Source organism: Ceratotherium simum, chromosome 17, assembly GCF_057802395.1.
Source record: "Ceratotherium simum simum isolate JZ-2026a chromosome 17, ASM5780239v1, whole genome shotgun sequence".
NCBI lineage: Eukaryota > Metazoa > Chordata > Mammalia > Perissodactyla > Rhinocerotidae > Ceratotherium > Ceratotherium simum.
Window position 1 is genome coordinate 28,222,055 of NC_141916.1, and position 16,148 is coordinate 28,238,202.

Consider the following 16,148-nt stretch of genomic DNA (forward strand, 5'->3'; position numbering starts at 1 on the left):
GCCGCGTCCCACATACAGCAACTAGAAGGATGTGCAACTACGACACACAACTATCTACTGGGGCTTTGGGGGTAAAAATAAATAAATAAATAAATTATAAAAAAAAAAAGATGTTGTAAGAGATGGCATAGATAAACTATAAAAGTGTGAAGACAGACCTACATATAAATCCTAGTTCTGATGTCTAGCTGTGTAAACTTAGACATGTCAGTTACTCTAGGAATTTTAGTTTACCCACTTATAAAATGCAACTAATAATATCTAGCTCATAAGGTTGTGAATATATAGTGAGAAAATTCATATAAAGTGCCCAGGCACATGGGAGGCATTTAAGTTAGTTACTGTCGTACCCTTTGTAGACTTTGCAATAGGCCTATGCAAACTTATTGATCTTTTCTCCTACCACCCTCCAAAATAAGTATAAGTATACCACCTTTTTGTAGATATTCAGACACAAATAAATTTTAAAAGTGTCAGTTTTTAAAATTCTTAGAAGATGTTTTGTCAGTATCAGGAATTATTACCATTAAAAAATATAAAATCTAAAACAAAACGCTTATACATGAGGCTTTCTAGTTATCCAAGCATATGTTCTGTAAAATGTCATGTTCTTTGTGTTAATAAATTAAACCTGCCAGGAATCACTTGTCTGGAGTAAAAACAGTAACAATTAAAAAAATGCTTTGTACATTTTTTTTTTTAAGGATGGGATGCTGTTATGGACTGGAAAGATGTCCTATCAGGAGGAGAAAAGCAAAGAATGGGCATGGCTCGCATGTTTTATCATAGGTAAGTATGCTTTAGCCAGCCCTCATGGTCTAGTGGTTAAGATTCCGCACTCTCACTGCGGCAGCCCGAGTTCTTGGTCAGGGACCTACACCACCCATCTGTTGGTTGTCATACTGTGGCAGCTGCATGTTGCTGTGATGCTGACAGCTATGCCACTGGTATTTCAAATACCAGGGTCACCCATGGTGGACAGGTTTCAGCGGAGCTTCCAGACTAAGACAGATTAGGAAGAAGGACCTGGCCACTCAGTTCTGAAAAAACTGGCCATGAAAACCCTATGAACAGCAGTGGAGCGTTGTCTGATATAGTGCTGGAAGGTGAGAGGATGGCGCAAAAAGACCAGGCAGGATTCCCCACTGTTGTACGCAGGGTCGCTAGGAGTTGGAATCAACTCAACGGCACTAACAATAAAAGTATGCTATACTCAGGTAACTACTATTCCATTGTTGTAACCAAAAAACCTCATCTTTAGTTTAAAGATATCTGACTGAAAAACTAATGCTTAGAATTTACATTTTTAAGTTTCTTAAGTTGTTTTTTTTGTATGACAAATCTCCAAGTATTTTATTAATTTCTTTTATGTTGAGTAATGTTGGATGACAAAATTAAATTTTTATGTATCTGAAATTTGAAAGTAGGATTATTACTGATTTTAAAATGTGAATATATAACCACTATTATACTGTTGTGAGTTCAGTAGGTAGGCATTCAGTAATACTTCCACATTAAATTATTAAATTCAAACTAAATTAACTTTTCAACCACTCAGTAGCCTATTAAGCTTAGTAATGCTCTCTTCCTCGAAAATCAGAGGCATATCCAATGGAAAAAGCCAGCATAGGTCTTAATGGACTCAGAAAAATAGAGATGCAGGGAATAATTTCTCTCGATAAAACTTTTCTCTTTGCAACCAGCTTCATAGCTTTTGAGTTCAAGGATACCAAGCACAAGACACTGGAAAGAAATATTAAAGCAATTCTGATTTGTTCCTCTTATTTGTCCTATTCTCCTCTGAAAAAGAAATCTCTTTTCTTTATCTTAGACCTCTGGCGATGAGAACCTGAGTTGTATGCAGGGAAGGAGGTTATTGGGAAATGTGTTACTCATTTGTAATACTTATATCTTGCGCAAAAAGGACCAAGAGTCATGTGCATGAATGCCTGAATGGGCCATAAGCTGGGGCAGATGCAATACTCTTGAAGGACTTGCAGTAGAAGCAGTAATACTTTTATAGAGAACATTGAAAAGCTGATAAAAAGAGCAAAAAATATATATGTTAAGTGAGCCTCATTAAACACGTGGCAACTAGTTGGCCCATACTTAGCAACTAGTTGGCTATAAATTTTTTTTTAAATTGCGATCTGTGCAAAGTTGTTTTTTTCCTTTTTTGAGGAAGATTGGCCCTGCACTAACATCTGTTGCCTATCTTCCTCTTTTTCTTTTTTCTCCCCAAAGGCCCAGTACATAGGTGTACATCATAGTTGTAGAGTTGTAGCTCTTCTATGTGGGATGCCGCCTCAGCTGGCTTGATGAGCTGTGAGTAGGTCCTCGCCCAGGATCCGAACCGGCTAACCTCGGGCCGCCAAAGCAGAATGACTGAACTTAACTGCTACGCCACTGGGCCAGCCCCCTATAACTTTTCTTAAAAACATTTTATTATGGAAAAAACGTTAAAACTTCATCAAAGAAGAGAAAATTGTAAGGTGAACCCCATATTCTCATCACACTGATTCAACAAGTCTAACATTTTACCACACTTGATTTATCTATTCTTTTTTTAATTTTTGAAGCATTTTAAAGCAAATTCCAAACATCATGGAATTTTTTCCTTGAAAACTTTGGCATCAATCTCTGAAATATTAGGATATTTTCTTGCATAATAACATATTATAATCATACCTAATAAAATTGATAATAGTTATTTAAAGTCATCTAATATCTAGTTCCTATTCCAAGTTTCCCTGATTATCTCAAAAATATCTTTTTATACTTGGTTTGTTCAAACCAAGATCTAGGGCCGGCGCCATGGCTTAGTGGTTAAGTGCGCGCGCTCCGCTGCTGGCGGCCCAGGTTCGGATCCCGGGTGCGCACCGACACACCGCTTCTCTGGCCATGCTGAGGCCGCGTCCCACATATGGCAACTAGAAGGATGTGCAGCTATGACATACAACTATCTACTGGGGCTTTGGGGGAAAAAATAAATAAATAAATAAAATTAAAAAAAAAAAAACCCGAGATCTAAACATGTTTACATATTGAATTTTAGTATTATATCTCTTTTTTTTGTGTGTGAGGAAGATTGGCCCTGGGCTAACATCTGTGCCCATCTTCCTGTACTTTATATGAGATGCCGCCACAGCGTGGTTTGACAAGCAGTGCGTCAGTGCACGCCAAGGATCTGAACCTGTGAACCCTGGGCCACCGATGTGGAGTGCGTGCACCTAACCGCTACACCACCGGGCTGGCCCCTGTATTATATCTCTTAATTATTTTTTAATCTAAAGAGTCTCTGCTCCTCCCTGTCCCTCTTCTCCCCTCCAGAAACCAGCTCTATAACAATGTTACGCATTCTAGATTTATCTGCTTGCTTCCCCATGGGGTCCTTTACCACCATCCTCAATCTCCTATTTTTCCTGTAAACTGGAAATTAGAGGTAAAATCTTGATTATATTTAGGTACAGCCTTTTTGATAAGAAATAACATATAATATTTATCATTGAAAAAAGAATGTATCATTTAAACAACTTTTTAAAATATGTTCATTTCATAAAAGTAGAAAATTTAGATAAGTAAAAACAAGAAAAGATCTGTTATCTCATTACCTATAATACTTAAAATTTTGGGGTAGTGTCTTCTCAGTCTTGTTGGTACACAAAAGTTGGCTATCTTGATTTTTTTAAACTATTTTCATAAAGTATATTACAATTTGTATCCCTCTTTTTATTTTGTTTGCTATTATGTATATTACGTAATAGCTAGCCACGGTTTATCATTATATTGGAAAATTTATGTACCAAATGCACAGACCTTAAGAATACAAGTCAATGACTTTTTTTTTTTTTGCTGAGGAACATTTGTCTGAGCTAACATCTGTGCCAATCTTCCTCTTTTCGTATGTGAGCCACTGCCACAACATGGCCACTGACAGACAAGTAGTGCAGGTCCACGCCTAGGCACTGAACCCGGGCCACCAAAGCAGAGCATGCTGAACTTAGCCACTAGGCCACTGGGGCTGGCCCAACAAGTGAATGACTTTTGACAAATGTATATACATTGTGTAACCAACACCTCAATTAAGATAGAAAATGTTCCTGTCACCCTAGAAATTCCCTCATGCCCCTTTCTAGTCAAATTCCCCATGGACAATTTCTGTCTTGATTTCTATCATCATAAATTATTTCTTTCTGTTCTACAACTTCACATAAATTAAATCATACAATATGTATTATTTTTGTGTCTAGCTGGAGGTTTTTTTTTTTTTTTTGGCTGAGAAAGATTAGTCATCTGTTGCCAGTCTTCCTCGTTTTTTTTTTTTTCTTGAAGAAGATTAGCCCTGAGCTAACATCTGTACCAATCTGCGTCTACATTATATGTGGTTGCCACCACAGCATGGCTGACAAGTGCTGTAGGTCCACACCTGGGATCCAAACCCACAAAACCAGGCTGCTGAAGCAGAACATGCAAAACTTAACCGCTACGCCACGAGGCCAGCCCCCAGCTGGAGTTTTTTAATGAGAAAATTATTGTGTTAATAATGTTGTATTTGTAATAGTGTACGTGGTTAGTACAAGAATATGGCAAGCTAAAAAAATATGAACCAAAATTTGCTAACTCAGAATTTTTAGTCAATTGTATTTTGGAATGCCCCTTTCTCAGATGATGTGGTGAGAATCAAGAGTAAATTTTACAGTTTGACATTTATGACCAGCTGTTACCCACTCTCACCCTGAATCGGTTTGAGCCTTGTCCATAAATATTCAGTAATATGATCACCAGCATAGTTGGTGAAATGTAATATGGTGGAATGTAAAATGTGGCCATAAATTTCTCACTGTTGTCAGTGTGTTAATAAAATAAACCCTGTAATAAAGAGCAAGAGGCGTTAATAAAGATGCCAACCCAAAGAGATTTCAAGTACCTGTAACTTGAAATAAATAGTTGATACTTATGTATCTAAAATATATACAAGTTTGGGTATAATGTGAGACATTGTATAAATGTCTGCATAAAGACTGCATAAAGACCAAGTTACAAGCATATCAGCGGAAAGAAAATTTTGTGATTCTTAGGAAGATTAGTGAAGATGAGCACGTTGTTGAAAAGCAGAATCTACTAAGAAAAAATAAAATGAAATAGAAATATTAAATCCAGTGAAGGAAAAGTATAACAGTGAGATTCTGCATCCCTTCATCATCAAAGGATTAATAACAAGATTTGAACTGTAGTGTGAAAGACTTGAGCTACCCAAAATGGAGAACTTTGGCAGCGAGTATTAAGTATGAAAATAGTATACTCTTTTTGAGAGGATCTCAATGTTTAAAGAATGATCAGAAAAGTCCTGTGTTAAGAGGGATAGATTAGATCCTTCGCAAGGCTCACTCTTCTAATAATACACCAAAAGAAAAAGAAAGGAAAATCTGAGAAACAATATTATCTAATGTTTTGCTTAGTTATATCAGTTCCAGATTCCAGTTATTGCTTAATATAGTTAAGTACACACACACACACACACACACACACACACCAGTCCTGCCAAGGAAACGAAAGTGTGCGATCTATCTTACATCTGGTAGACTAGGGGTTGCTATGACAACAGAGTGTAATATATATACTTTTTTTTCTAATTCTAAAATGGCATCTCTTCTCTGTTTAGCTCAAAGCACTCTGAAAAATAAGACACATTAATGTAATTACTAGAAAGAGATTTCCCAAAAAAGAAAAATTTACCCCAAACCTCTCTCTTTTATACTTCCTTTTCTTCTCCCTCTTTTCCACTTAAAAAAAAATCATCCACAAAACAATGATCAACTCTGAGACAAAGACGTAATGCTTAATGCTTAAACCAGAATAGTAACCCAAAGCCAACCAGCAAAACCACTTCTGTCGATGTCATGGGGAACCTGCAGTGATCTTTTAATTCTTTGCATGGAGAGCAGTTGTAAAGTCAAATGGACGTTAAAGTTTCCTTTGACTACTGTATCTATTAGCTTTGACTTCCCCCCTAGAATAGGTAACAGGATCCCTTTAATAAGCAAATCTATCATAGAAAAACAATTTACAGTGCTAAATAATTATTTGTGCTGAATAAGAAATTATTACTGGTTTCAATTTTTATCTTTTCATTGTCATTTATTTTAAAAATCAGAATATCTTCATGGAGGAAATTGTCCTGGTAAATACTTGATACTTATTCTCAACCCTGAAACGAATAATAAATGACAGTGCATGCGTTGACCTTTGGCCCCATTCACAAAGCTAAGTCATGCTGCTGAGGACCCAATATACACCTAAGGTCCAGACAGACTTGAAAGAAGACAGGGAAAAGAAAAAGAAAGGTAACAGCAGGGAGGTAAGATGAAAGAAAGAGAATAAACAGAAGGAAATGGCGGCAAGTGATAGGTGCCCTGATAGTAGTAGACAGTCATTTCCAGAGTAAAAACTGAGCTAGAAAAAAAAAAAAAACAGTTGAGTGCGATCAGAAAAACATTTACTGATTTTTTTGCCCTAAGAATGTGATTGTGAAGCATGGTCTCAATGTTACCAGGTTAAATGCCTACTCTAAATTTGTCAGATTAGGCATACTTACTTTAGTAGAGTCTTGTAGCAACGAAATTCCATTAATGGTGATTAGGTATTCACGTTGATAAAATTATCTTCTCAGTAAATCTTTGCTAACAAGGCTGTGACCTATTTGATAATTAGCTACTGTAATGTATTTTTCATGTAGTTAGTCACAACCTTGTCACCAGGAATGAACCTGCCTTCTGCAGGAAAATGTACTCAGTGACCTGCCTCATCTTTCCTGTGCCTCATCTTTCTGATTCACTCATCTGCACAACAATAAAGCCTACTGTATTGTGAGCAGGTATCAGAAAATCTATTTAAAATTTAAAAGGTGTATGATATTCTAGTCCAAAGAGAAGGGGATGACTGCTCTTTTGCTTTATCCTTTATCACCTTGAATAATGTCATGTACTCTTTTGCTCCTTTCAAGTTGTTAATATCACAACTTGTATTGTCCAAATAAAGATTTATAATTTAAATAGGAAAATCATTGATTTATTTGTGTTTATTTTTTTCAAGACCAAAATATGCATTGCTGGATGAATGTACCAGTGCTGTCAGCATTGATGTTGAAGGAAAGATATTTCAGGCTGCAAAAGGGGCCGGAATTTCCTTACTGTCTATAACACACAGGCCTTCTCTTTGGTAAGTGTTCCCAATGCTAATTTGCGATAGATGGTTTTTCTTTATATTTCTTAAAGAATAACTTTGCTAAACTTTTCACTATAGAGCATGGGAGGTTTCATTTATTCTCTAGTTGTACTTTTGTTAAATTGCACACTAGTAGTTTAGATACCCCAAACTTAACATAACATTAATGTGCTATTTGAAAACTATCATCACATTCCAATAATTCTGAAAAGTAGTAAAATCCAGTGATTTTTTTAACTGAAAATATTCATGTTTCCATAGCGTGTCCTAGGAAAAATATTTTCCTGGGAAAAATACATTTATATAGTTTTACGTCATCTTTTTAGTCCTTTCTTCCAAATCCAGAAAAAAAATACCACAACTTGATATTTCTCCAAATGATTAAGGTGGAGAAAACACAGAAAAAAATGCTTTTTTGGGTTTTGTTTTAAGGAAAAATGAACAAAAATGTTTTATAAATAATATCTCATAAAACTATGTGGGATTTCCCCTTTTTAAAAAACAATGAAACCATTTTTACCATTCCTCTAACTTTTCCATTGACTCATCATTTTCATAATAGTTGCTAATGCAGATTCAGCACCTGTTCTGTCCAGGCTCATTTTACTCAAGCCTCCTAACAACCCTATAGGGTATAGGTAGTCTAATTTTTCCCATTTTACAGATGAAGAAATGGAGAACTAGCGAAATGGGAAAGGTAACTTACCATGATCACACCCTCTATACAATAGTATACAGCTCTACTTTTATAAGGAACTCAAAACGTACCTCATGCATAAACCATAAAAACACTTTTTCATTCACACTACATTCCACTGTCTACTTTTGCATTTCTGTTTCATCAATCAAAATCTTCTTTTAACATATTAGTAACTGCAGTGGACTCTATATGCTTTGACCTCCTATTTCCCAAGGGACGGGCAGGACTCCTCTGTCTCTGGCTGGAGCATTCTGTAGCAGGTGGCTGATCACATTCTATGCCAAAGCTGTCATCACGTACCTAGCTTCAAACCTAGACTAAGTGGCAAGCTTTATTTGAGTTAATCCTTGAAGCCCTTCTAGATATTTCACCTTATAGAGAATGTTTACTTTAAAATTGTGAGTAGGGGGCTGGCCCCGTGGCTTAGCGGTTAAGTGCACGTGCTCCACTACTGGCGGCCTGGGGTTCGGATCCCCGGCGCGCACTGACACACCACTTCTCCGGCCATGCTGAGGCCGCGTCCCACATACAGCAACTAGAAGGATGTGCGACCATGACATACGACTATCTACTGGGGCTTTGGGGAAAAAAAGGAGGAGAATTGGCAATGGATGTTAGCTCAGAGCCGGTCTTCCTCAGCAAAAAGAGGAGGATTAGCATGGATGTTAGCTCAGGGCTGATCTTCCTCGAAAAAATAAATAAATAAATAAAAATAAAGAGAATGCTTTTAAAAAAATAAATAAAATAAAATATAATTGTGAGTAAACTGAGTATTCAGTTCAGATCAGGTTTTTATTGTTCCAAGTTCTTTGACTCCGAATTCTACTTCTATTGAGAAGATAATAATCTATTTTCATACTTTATTTAAACATTCAGATTTTTTGTAATTTTTTTTCCCCAGAGAGTTGACCTGAAAATAGAGCATTTCATTAAGTGATCCTTTCTATGGAACTTTGTGGTTTGTCTCTCAGTCGTTAAGAATTAATTGGCATCTGGAGTGAAAGAACCCTGATTTGCTAATCTCCCCAGAGGCAATCTGGATCTAGTCCAGGATGAGTTAGAGTCCATGTCAATGAGTGAGTCCTCTGACTTTTTCCTGGAGAGAACCAGTAGGAACTGGATCTTTAAGATAATTAAGACGTTTGCCTGTATATCCTCTGAATCAGGGATGACATAGAACCAGGCCAGCAGAACTCTTGAGCTGTTTCTGGTATGGACTTGTCATTTCCGGATATGCGTCCTCATTGACCACATGTTCAGATAACATGGAGTTCTCTCTTAGTCCTGGTGTTTTTCTAACCTCTATCAATGGATTTATTATGCTATCCTGTCATTCAGTTCCTTATTCAAGTAGCCTAAAGAGGCATTGGAAGCATGTTCAGCCATTTTTTTGTCAGTTGAAGGAACAAATAGGTTTCTGTTGTTGTTGTTGTTTTTAAGACTTTAGTTTTTTAGAGCAGTTTGAGGTTCATAGCAATAATGAGAGGAAGGTAGAGAAATATCCCATAACCTCTCTGTCCCCACACATGCATCACCTCCCCCATTATCAACATCCCCCACCAGAGTGGTACATTTGTTACAATTCATGACCCTATATTGACACATCATTATCACCCAAAGTCCATAGTTTACATTAGGATTCACTTTTTGTTGTACATTCTATGGGTTTGGACAAATTTATAATTACGTATCCACCATTATTGTATTGTACGGAGTATTTTCACTGCTCTAAAAGTCCTCTGTGTGCTGCCTATTCATCCCTCTCTTCCCCCAACCACTAGACACCACTGATCTTTAATGTCTCCATAGTTTTGCCTGTTCCAGAACATCATATAGCGAGAATCATACAGTATGTAGCTTTTTCCAATTGGCTTTTTTCACTTAGTATATTCATTTAAGTTTCCTCCATGTTTTTTCATGACTTGATAGCTCCTTTCTTTTTAGCACTGAATAATATTCCATTGTTTGGATGCACACAGTTTATTTATCCATTCACCTACTGAAGGACATCTTGGTTGCTACCAAGTTTTGGCAATTATGAATAAAGCTGCTATAAACATTCATATGCAGGTTTTTGTGTGGATATGAGTTTTCTCAACTCATTTGGGTAAATATTAAGGAGTGCATTTGCTAGATGTTATGGTAAGAGTATATTCAGTTTTGTAAGAAACTGCAAAACTGTCAAAGTGGCTGCACCATTTTGCATTCCCACCAGCAATGGTTTAAAGTCCCTGTTGCTCCACAGCCTCACCGGCATTTGGTGTTGTCAGTGTTCTGGATTTTGGCTATTCTAATAGGTGTACAGTGGACAAGTAATTTTTTAAGCAAATAACAAAATCCGTAATTTTATACCTTTTTACAAGAAAAATGTTTTTAATTGCAGCTACCTACAGTACATTTCCCCATAAAACTAAAAATTATGTTAGTTCTGCTTTATGAAGTAGTTTAACAGTTTTATGTTGTAGAAATCTATCATTTCTGATTATTCTTTTCCTCTAGACAAAATTTTTAATTTCCCTGAAAAGATTTCAGAAGAGAGAATGGATGTATTATATTTTTCACCATAACAACAAATGGGTAATTGTTGGTTGTAGAGATTAAAATCAATACCAGTATCTGAAGAGGTCAAAAATTATAGAAGCTTATTAAATTATTTGATTCCTGGGTAGAATTATAGCTCTGTAATTACCACTTTCCTATGCTTTATCTTATTTGCACAGGAAGTCTGCAGATTATTTTCAGTGAGCCTCAGTTAGTATAGTAGTTTCTTTTAAATTCCTCTGACTAAAGTAAACCCTGAAATATTATTTTAGCCCATGATATAGAACACACCTTTGAATCTCAGGTCGTGAAACAGTTTCTTCCTCCCACGTGGAAGTCAAATAATGTTGTAGGACTGGAGTGATGAGCCAGACTTTCATTATACATTAAAGGTGGAAGTTGCCCAAGATCTGAACTACCACATTCTAAAGTTGCTCATGCTTGTAGACCCAAGACTAGGAAAGCCCAAGAAAAGTTGAGAATGAAATAAACAAAATGATTTTTTTTAACCATTATTTCTCTTTGTCATACAACCATCTTTCTTTTGTTTTCCCATTACTTGTGTTTTAACTCTCATATTTTAATAGCAGTATTTGCACATTTTTATTTTTTCCCTTGACATAGAAATACATCGTTTTCAATTTAATTTTCATAAGGTCTCACCTGTTGGGAAATCGAATTTTTGGAAAACTCCAGAACCTAAACATAGTAGATACTCAAAAGTATATGGAAAAGATTATTAATCTCTGTCATATGTTATCAGACATATGAACTTCAACCATCAGCTTCAGATTGATTTTAGTGTTTTAGACATGGTTTAACCTAGCTTAGTTTTCTCATTTTACAGCATGTTAAAACTGTTCAATCAAAATGGGATGAAATCCAAATGTCCATCAATTGATGAATAGGTAAACAAAATGTGCAATACCATACAATGGTGTATTATTCAGCCATAAAAACAAATGACATACTAATACATGCTACAACTAGATGAACTTAGAAATCATTCTGTTAAGTGAAAGCAGTCAGTCACAAAAAGCCACATATTGTATGATTCCATGTATATGAAACATCCAGGATAGACAAATCCATAGAGACAGAAAGGAGATTGGTGGTTGGCAGGAGCTGAGCAGAAGGGGAAATGGGGAGGGACTGCTAATGTATGGGGTTCCTTTTGGGGGCGAAGAAAATATTCTGGAATTGGATAGTGGTGATGGTTGTATGAGCTCATGAATATACTAAAAATCACTGAATTTTACACATTAAAAGGATCAATTTATGGTATGTGAATCATATCTCAATTTTAAAAAAAGGAGGTAAAAGCTACTTGAAATAAGCCCACTGATCATAGTAAAGAGTGACAGATGAGAGCTTAAAAGAAAACAAGAAGTGAGGAACACTATAAGGGAAAGACAGAGAATCTGAGGACACATAAGAACATAGGCCACTTCAACATGGTGACAAAACGCAGTGGCTCAGTCATGCAAGGCCAGCTCTGACAGCGTTACTCTCTCCACACATCCCCCACAAATCCCAGAGCCTGGGGACCTGAGCCTCCCTTTAGGAGAAGATGGATTGTCTCTTGTATCATCAATAAAATCATCTCTATGGGGCCAGCCCAGTGGCGTAGTGGTTAAGTTTGGCATGCTCTGCTTCAGCGGCCCAGGGTTCACAAGTTCAGATCCCAGGCACAGATCTACACCATTCATCAAGCCATCCTGTCGCAGCAACGCACATACAAAATAGAGAAAGCTTGCCATGGATTGCCCAGGGCCACTCTTCCTCAAGCAAAAATAGGAAGATTGGCAACAGATGTTAGCTCAGGGCCAATCTTCCTCACCAAAAATAGATAAATAAATAAAAAGAAGATAAAATCATCTCTATACCTCTCTGAAGTTCCTAATTATGAACCTGAGCCATGAGAAAGGAGATTAAATTATATGGTGGCATGGAAGTATCTCTAAAAGATTTCTCTCAAAGAACTCATTTTTAAAAAATGTTTTAAAACTTTATTAAGGGCCGGCCCTGTGGCTTGGTGGTTAAGTGCGCGCGCTGCGATGCTGGCGGCCCGGGTTCGGATCCCGGGTGCGCATCGAGGCACCACTTCTCCGTTCATCCTGAGGCCGAGTCCCACATACAGCAACTAGAAGGATGTGCAGCTATGACATACAACTATCCACTGGGGCTTTGGGGGGAAAAAATAAAATAAATAAAATCTTTAAAACTTTATTAAGAAATTTTTACTTATGTAGAATAACTCATTTTCAAAGGATGGTGTATTAATGAATTGGTATTCTATTTTCTTTATTTTTCTTAGTTTTTCTGTATAACCTTTAAAATTTTTACTTTCTTCTCTCAACTTCCTTTCAGTATTCTCATTCTAAGTGTGCTTTGATATTTATTCAGGAGCCATACTAGGTTATGAAGATAAATTAAACAGATGCAACAGCATGTCTTCCTTTGCAAATCATATATATTCAGAATGTGAAATGAATTTAATATAAGCAATAGTAGAGATTAATGACTTTTGGAGTGAAAAAAAAATCACAATATTTGACCTTTGGGGCATTCTTGAAAATAAAATGTAAAATAGGCACCTTACTTAAAATTTGTCTTTGAATATCAATTAGAATGATCAATCTATAACTAAAATGGCTTTTCCCAATTATTGCTAATAATATTATTTCATTTTAATTATGCAGGAAATACCACACTCATTTATTACAGTTTGATGGTGAAGGAGGTTGGCGCTTTGAACAATTGGATACTGCTATCCGTTTAACACTGAGTGAAGAAAAACAAAAGCTAGAATCTCAGCTAGCTGGGATTCCCAAAATGCAGCAAAGACTCAATGAACTATGTAAAATTTTGGGAGAAGACTCTGTGCTGAAAACAATCAAAAATGAAGATGAGACATACTAATTTGTTTTGACATATTTTAAAAGTTAATTTTTAGGTAAAGGCTCAGAGACGCTCTGTTATAGTGCATGCATTGTGTTAAGCTAAGCACAGAGAAAAAAAGGCAGCAAGAAATGTTTTATGAGATTTTAGCGTCAAGGAAATATATGGTCTGTCAGAAAAAAATAAACAAAATGCGCTATGTAAGATTAGTCATTATGGCTTATACTAATTCCTAGTGAAAGCCTAATTCACCTGTAAAACAGGATTTTCTAGGTGAATTCATGATGAATACCAGATTTACTATGTGTATGTGATGTGCCTAAAGTACTTAACAAACATGGGAGATATCTTGAGAATGGAACAACTGAGGAGCAGCATTTTAGTTGAAACCAGGTACAGAGAACTAGAAGTTTGAGTAACATTTCAGTCCATTTATGGTTATTAGGTTTAATAGCTAGAATTCATGTTCATCATTGTTAGTGGTCACCTAACCTGTATACAAAATAGCTGAGAGTTTGATAAATAATTTCAATATGAAAAAAATTCTTTTAATGGCAGTGGTTGAAAGAAAGAAGCATGGCTATACATGTATAAAATGCCATATTTTTTTAATTTTAGATTTTGAGCATCTTAATTTGGGTATATAAATTAGCTTTATGAGAATCTTACATATTTGTTCACAAGCTCTTTCATTTTAAAAAGAGAATTGCCAATATAGAAAAGGAGTATCCAAACAATGTTTGTCTCAGCTTTACTTTACTTGGAAGCATTATCTATTGCAACTTTTGTCCAGAAATACTCGGCTTGTTTTTGTGCTCCAAGGAGGAGTCCACCACCTTTTTAAAATAGCAGTGCTATAACAGAATACAGGGATTCTCAAAATCACAGTAGTAATATCATACATTGGAATAAGACTTTATAATTTCAAATCCTCATTTACATCATTTCATTTTAATCCTTGTGACAATCTTTTGAGGTAGATATTATTTTTCTAGCTTGTTTTTGAGAAAATATACACTCAGACTTGCCCTAATTATGCAGTTTATTTAGGGACAGATCCAGGGATCAAATGAAGTTCCCCTGATTCCCTGGTTCAGTGCTATTTCCACTATCATCCTTGAAATCTAACTGGGCTATAATATCAATAAAAGTTAGATGAGCTGTTGAAAAGAAAATAAATTTGGTAATGTTAGTGTTATAGTTATTTGGTTATCGTTTGCAAGATATAGAAATTAAGTACAAAGTGGAAAGGCCATTGGTCTGTGGTTTAAAATTAGCCAAGAAAGTTAGCAAATCTTTCAGCAAGTCTACGCTTGTACTCAATATAAATATACCTCTACAGCCAGCAATGAAAAGGGGAATTAATTGTTATAGGTAAATTTAATATTTATTGAACATAATAAGAAAGAATCTGTATGGAATAGTTTTAGGAAATAAATCTTATCTCTTTATGTGCCCTGAAGCTGGAAGTACAATAGCCAGGACTGGCATTTTAATCTCCTACTGCCTATGCTACCATGTTGATAGGCCAGGAAAAATGGGAATGATCAATTAATGATTTAGGATTTTATTTGCATTATTAGACACAGCCATAATGGATGCTAAGTCAGTGATTCTCAGACTTTTTCAGGTAGTAGAGTACCTGGAAGTCATTCATGACGACTGGAATAGAACATCATGACATTTTCACCTTTTCAATTCTGCCATGCTAACGAGGACATTTTTAATCATCAATAAATGTAACCATCTTACATGAAGGAATGCAATATAAAATGATAATCAGTACATATGTCTAAGTTTTTCTGTTAGTATCATTAGCTACTCATTTATTCATTTGTCAGTTACCACTACTTCCTATTAGAAAAGTGAGGCAGGTATCAAAGGTTAAAAAAAAATGCATGGAACCAAAACTTAAACTTGATAAAAATTATCCATTAATCTTAACTTCTATATTAGCAGCTTTCCAGTTTATACTGCTCTAGGGAAAACTCTGAGGCAAGTGTCTTAAGTTAACTTTTAAAGATGCAGGAAGAAAATGAAAAGTCCTCATTTGTAACATGTGCATAATTTTCATAATTTGAAAAATAAAGCATTTAGGACCCAATATATTGTATTTTGAAACTTTAAAGGAATGCCAAAACAAATATTAGATTTGTAATTAGCCCTCACTTAATATGTCCTAAGAATGAGCTGAAGTAAATAAGACTTACTATTTATAATGTATAGGAGTCAGGGACATTTAAAATTATGTACTAAAAGCTATACACACTGCAATTTAAATGTAAAGAGGTCTAAGAAGAACATGTTTTCCATGAGCCTTTATGTGCCTACTTATTTGCTGAATTTTATTCCAGGACCAATGTCCTCTAACTTGGAGGGGAAAAAAATTTGGGCTTTGAATTTGTGTTTATGTTCCATTTAACTGTTTTCAAAATGGTCCAATGAGTATACCATATTTTACTATTCTTATAGTTGTATTTTATGAAAAACATGAACAAGATTGAGAAACCAAATAGCTATCTTTGAATATAGCAAGAAATAGACAAGGAAAGGAAAGAGAAAGGATATTTCAATTTTCAAACAGCTTTTACCATGTTATCTATTTGCCCAAACTTTTGGCTTCTGTTTTTTGGGGTTTTGTTTTTGTTTTTTTTTTTTTTTTGGTCAAAGAAAGCTAGAAGTTTATGGAGCTTGATTTTTAAATGTGCATTTTTTAATTAACTTTTAAACTTTGAAAATAAGTTGCGTTCTATGAAAATGTTGCATTATGTTTCTACAGCAT

General features: G+C 35.5%; 1 protein-coding gene across 1 annotated transcript in view; it reads left to right on the forward strand.

The window, feature by feature from the left end:
* Positions 1-15,754, forward strand: part of ABCD2 (ATP binding cassette subfamily D member 2) — a 55,469-nt gene extending 39,715 nt beyond the window's left edge. The window contains exons 8-10 of the mRNA XM_014795888.2: positions 705-789; positions 7,093-7,218; positions 13,168-15,754. Of these exons, the coding sequence (XP_014651374.1) occupies positions 705-789; positions 7,093-7,218; positions 13,168-13,387 (431 nt within the window). The 3' untranslated portion in view covers positions 13,388-15,754. The remainder of the gene's footprint in view (positions 1-704; positions 790-7,092; positions 7,219-13,167) is intronic.
* Positions 15,755-16,148: the final 394 nt, after the last annotated feature.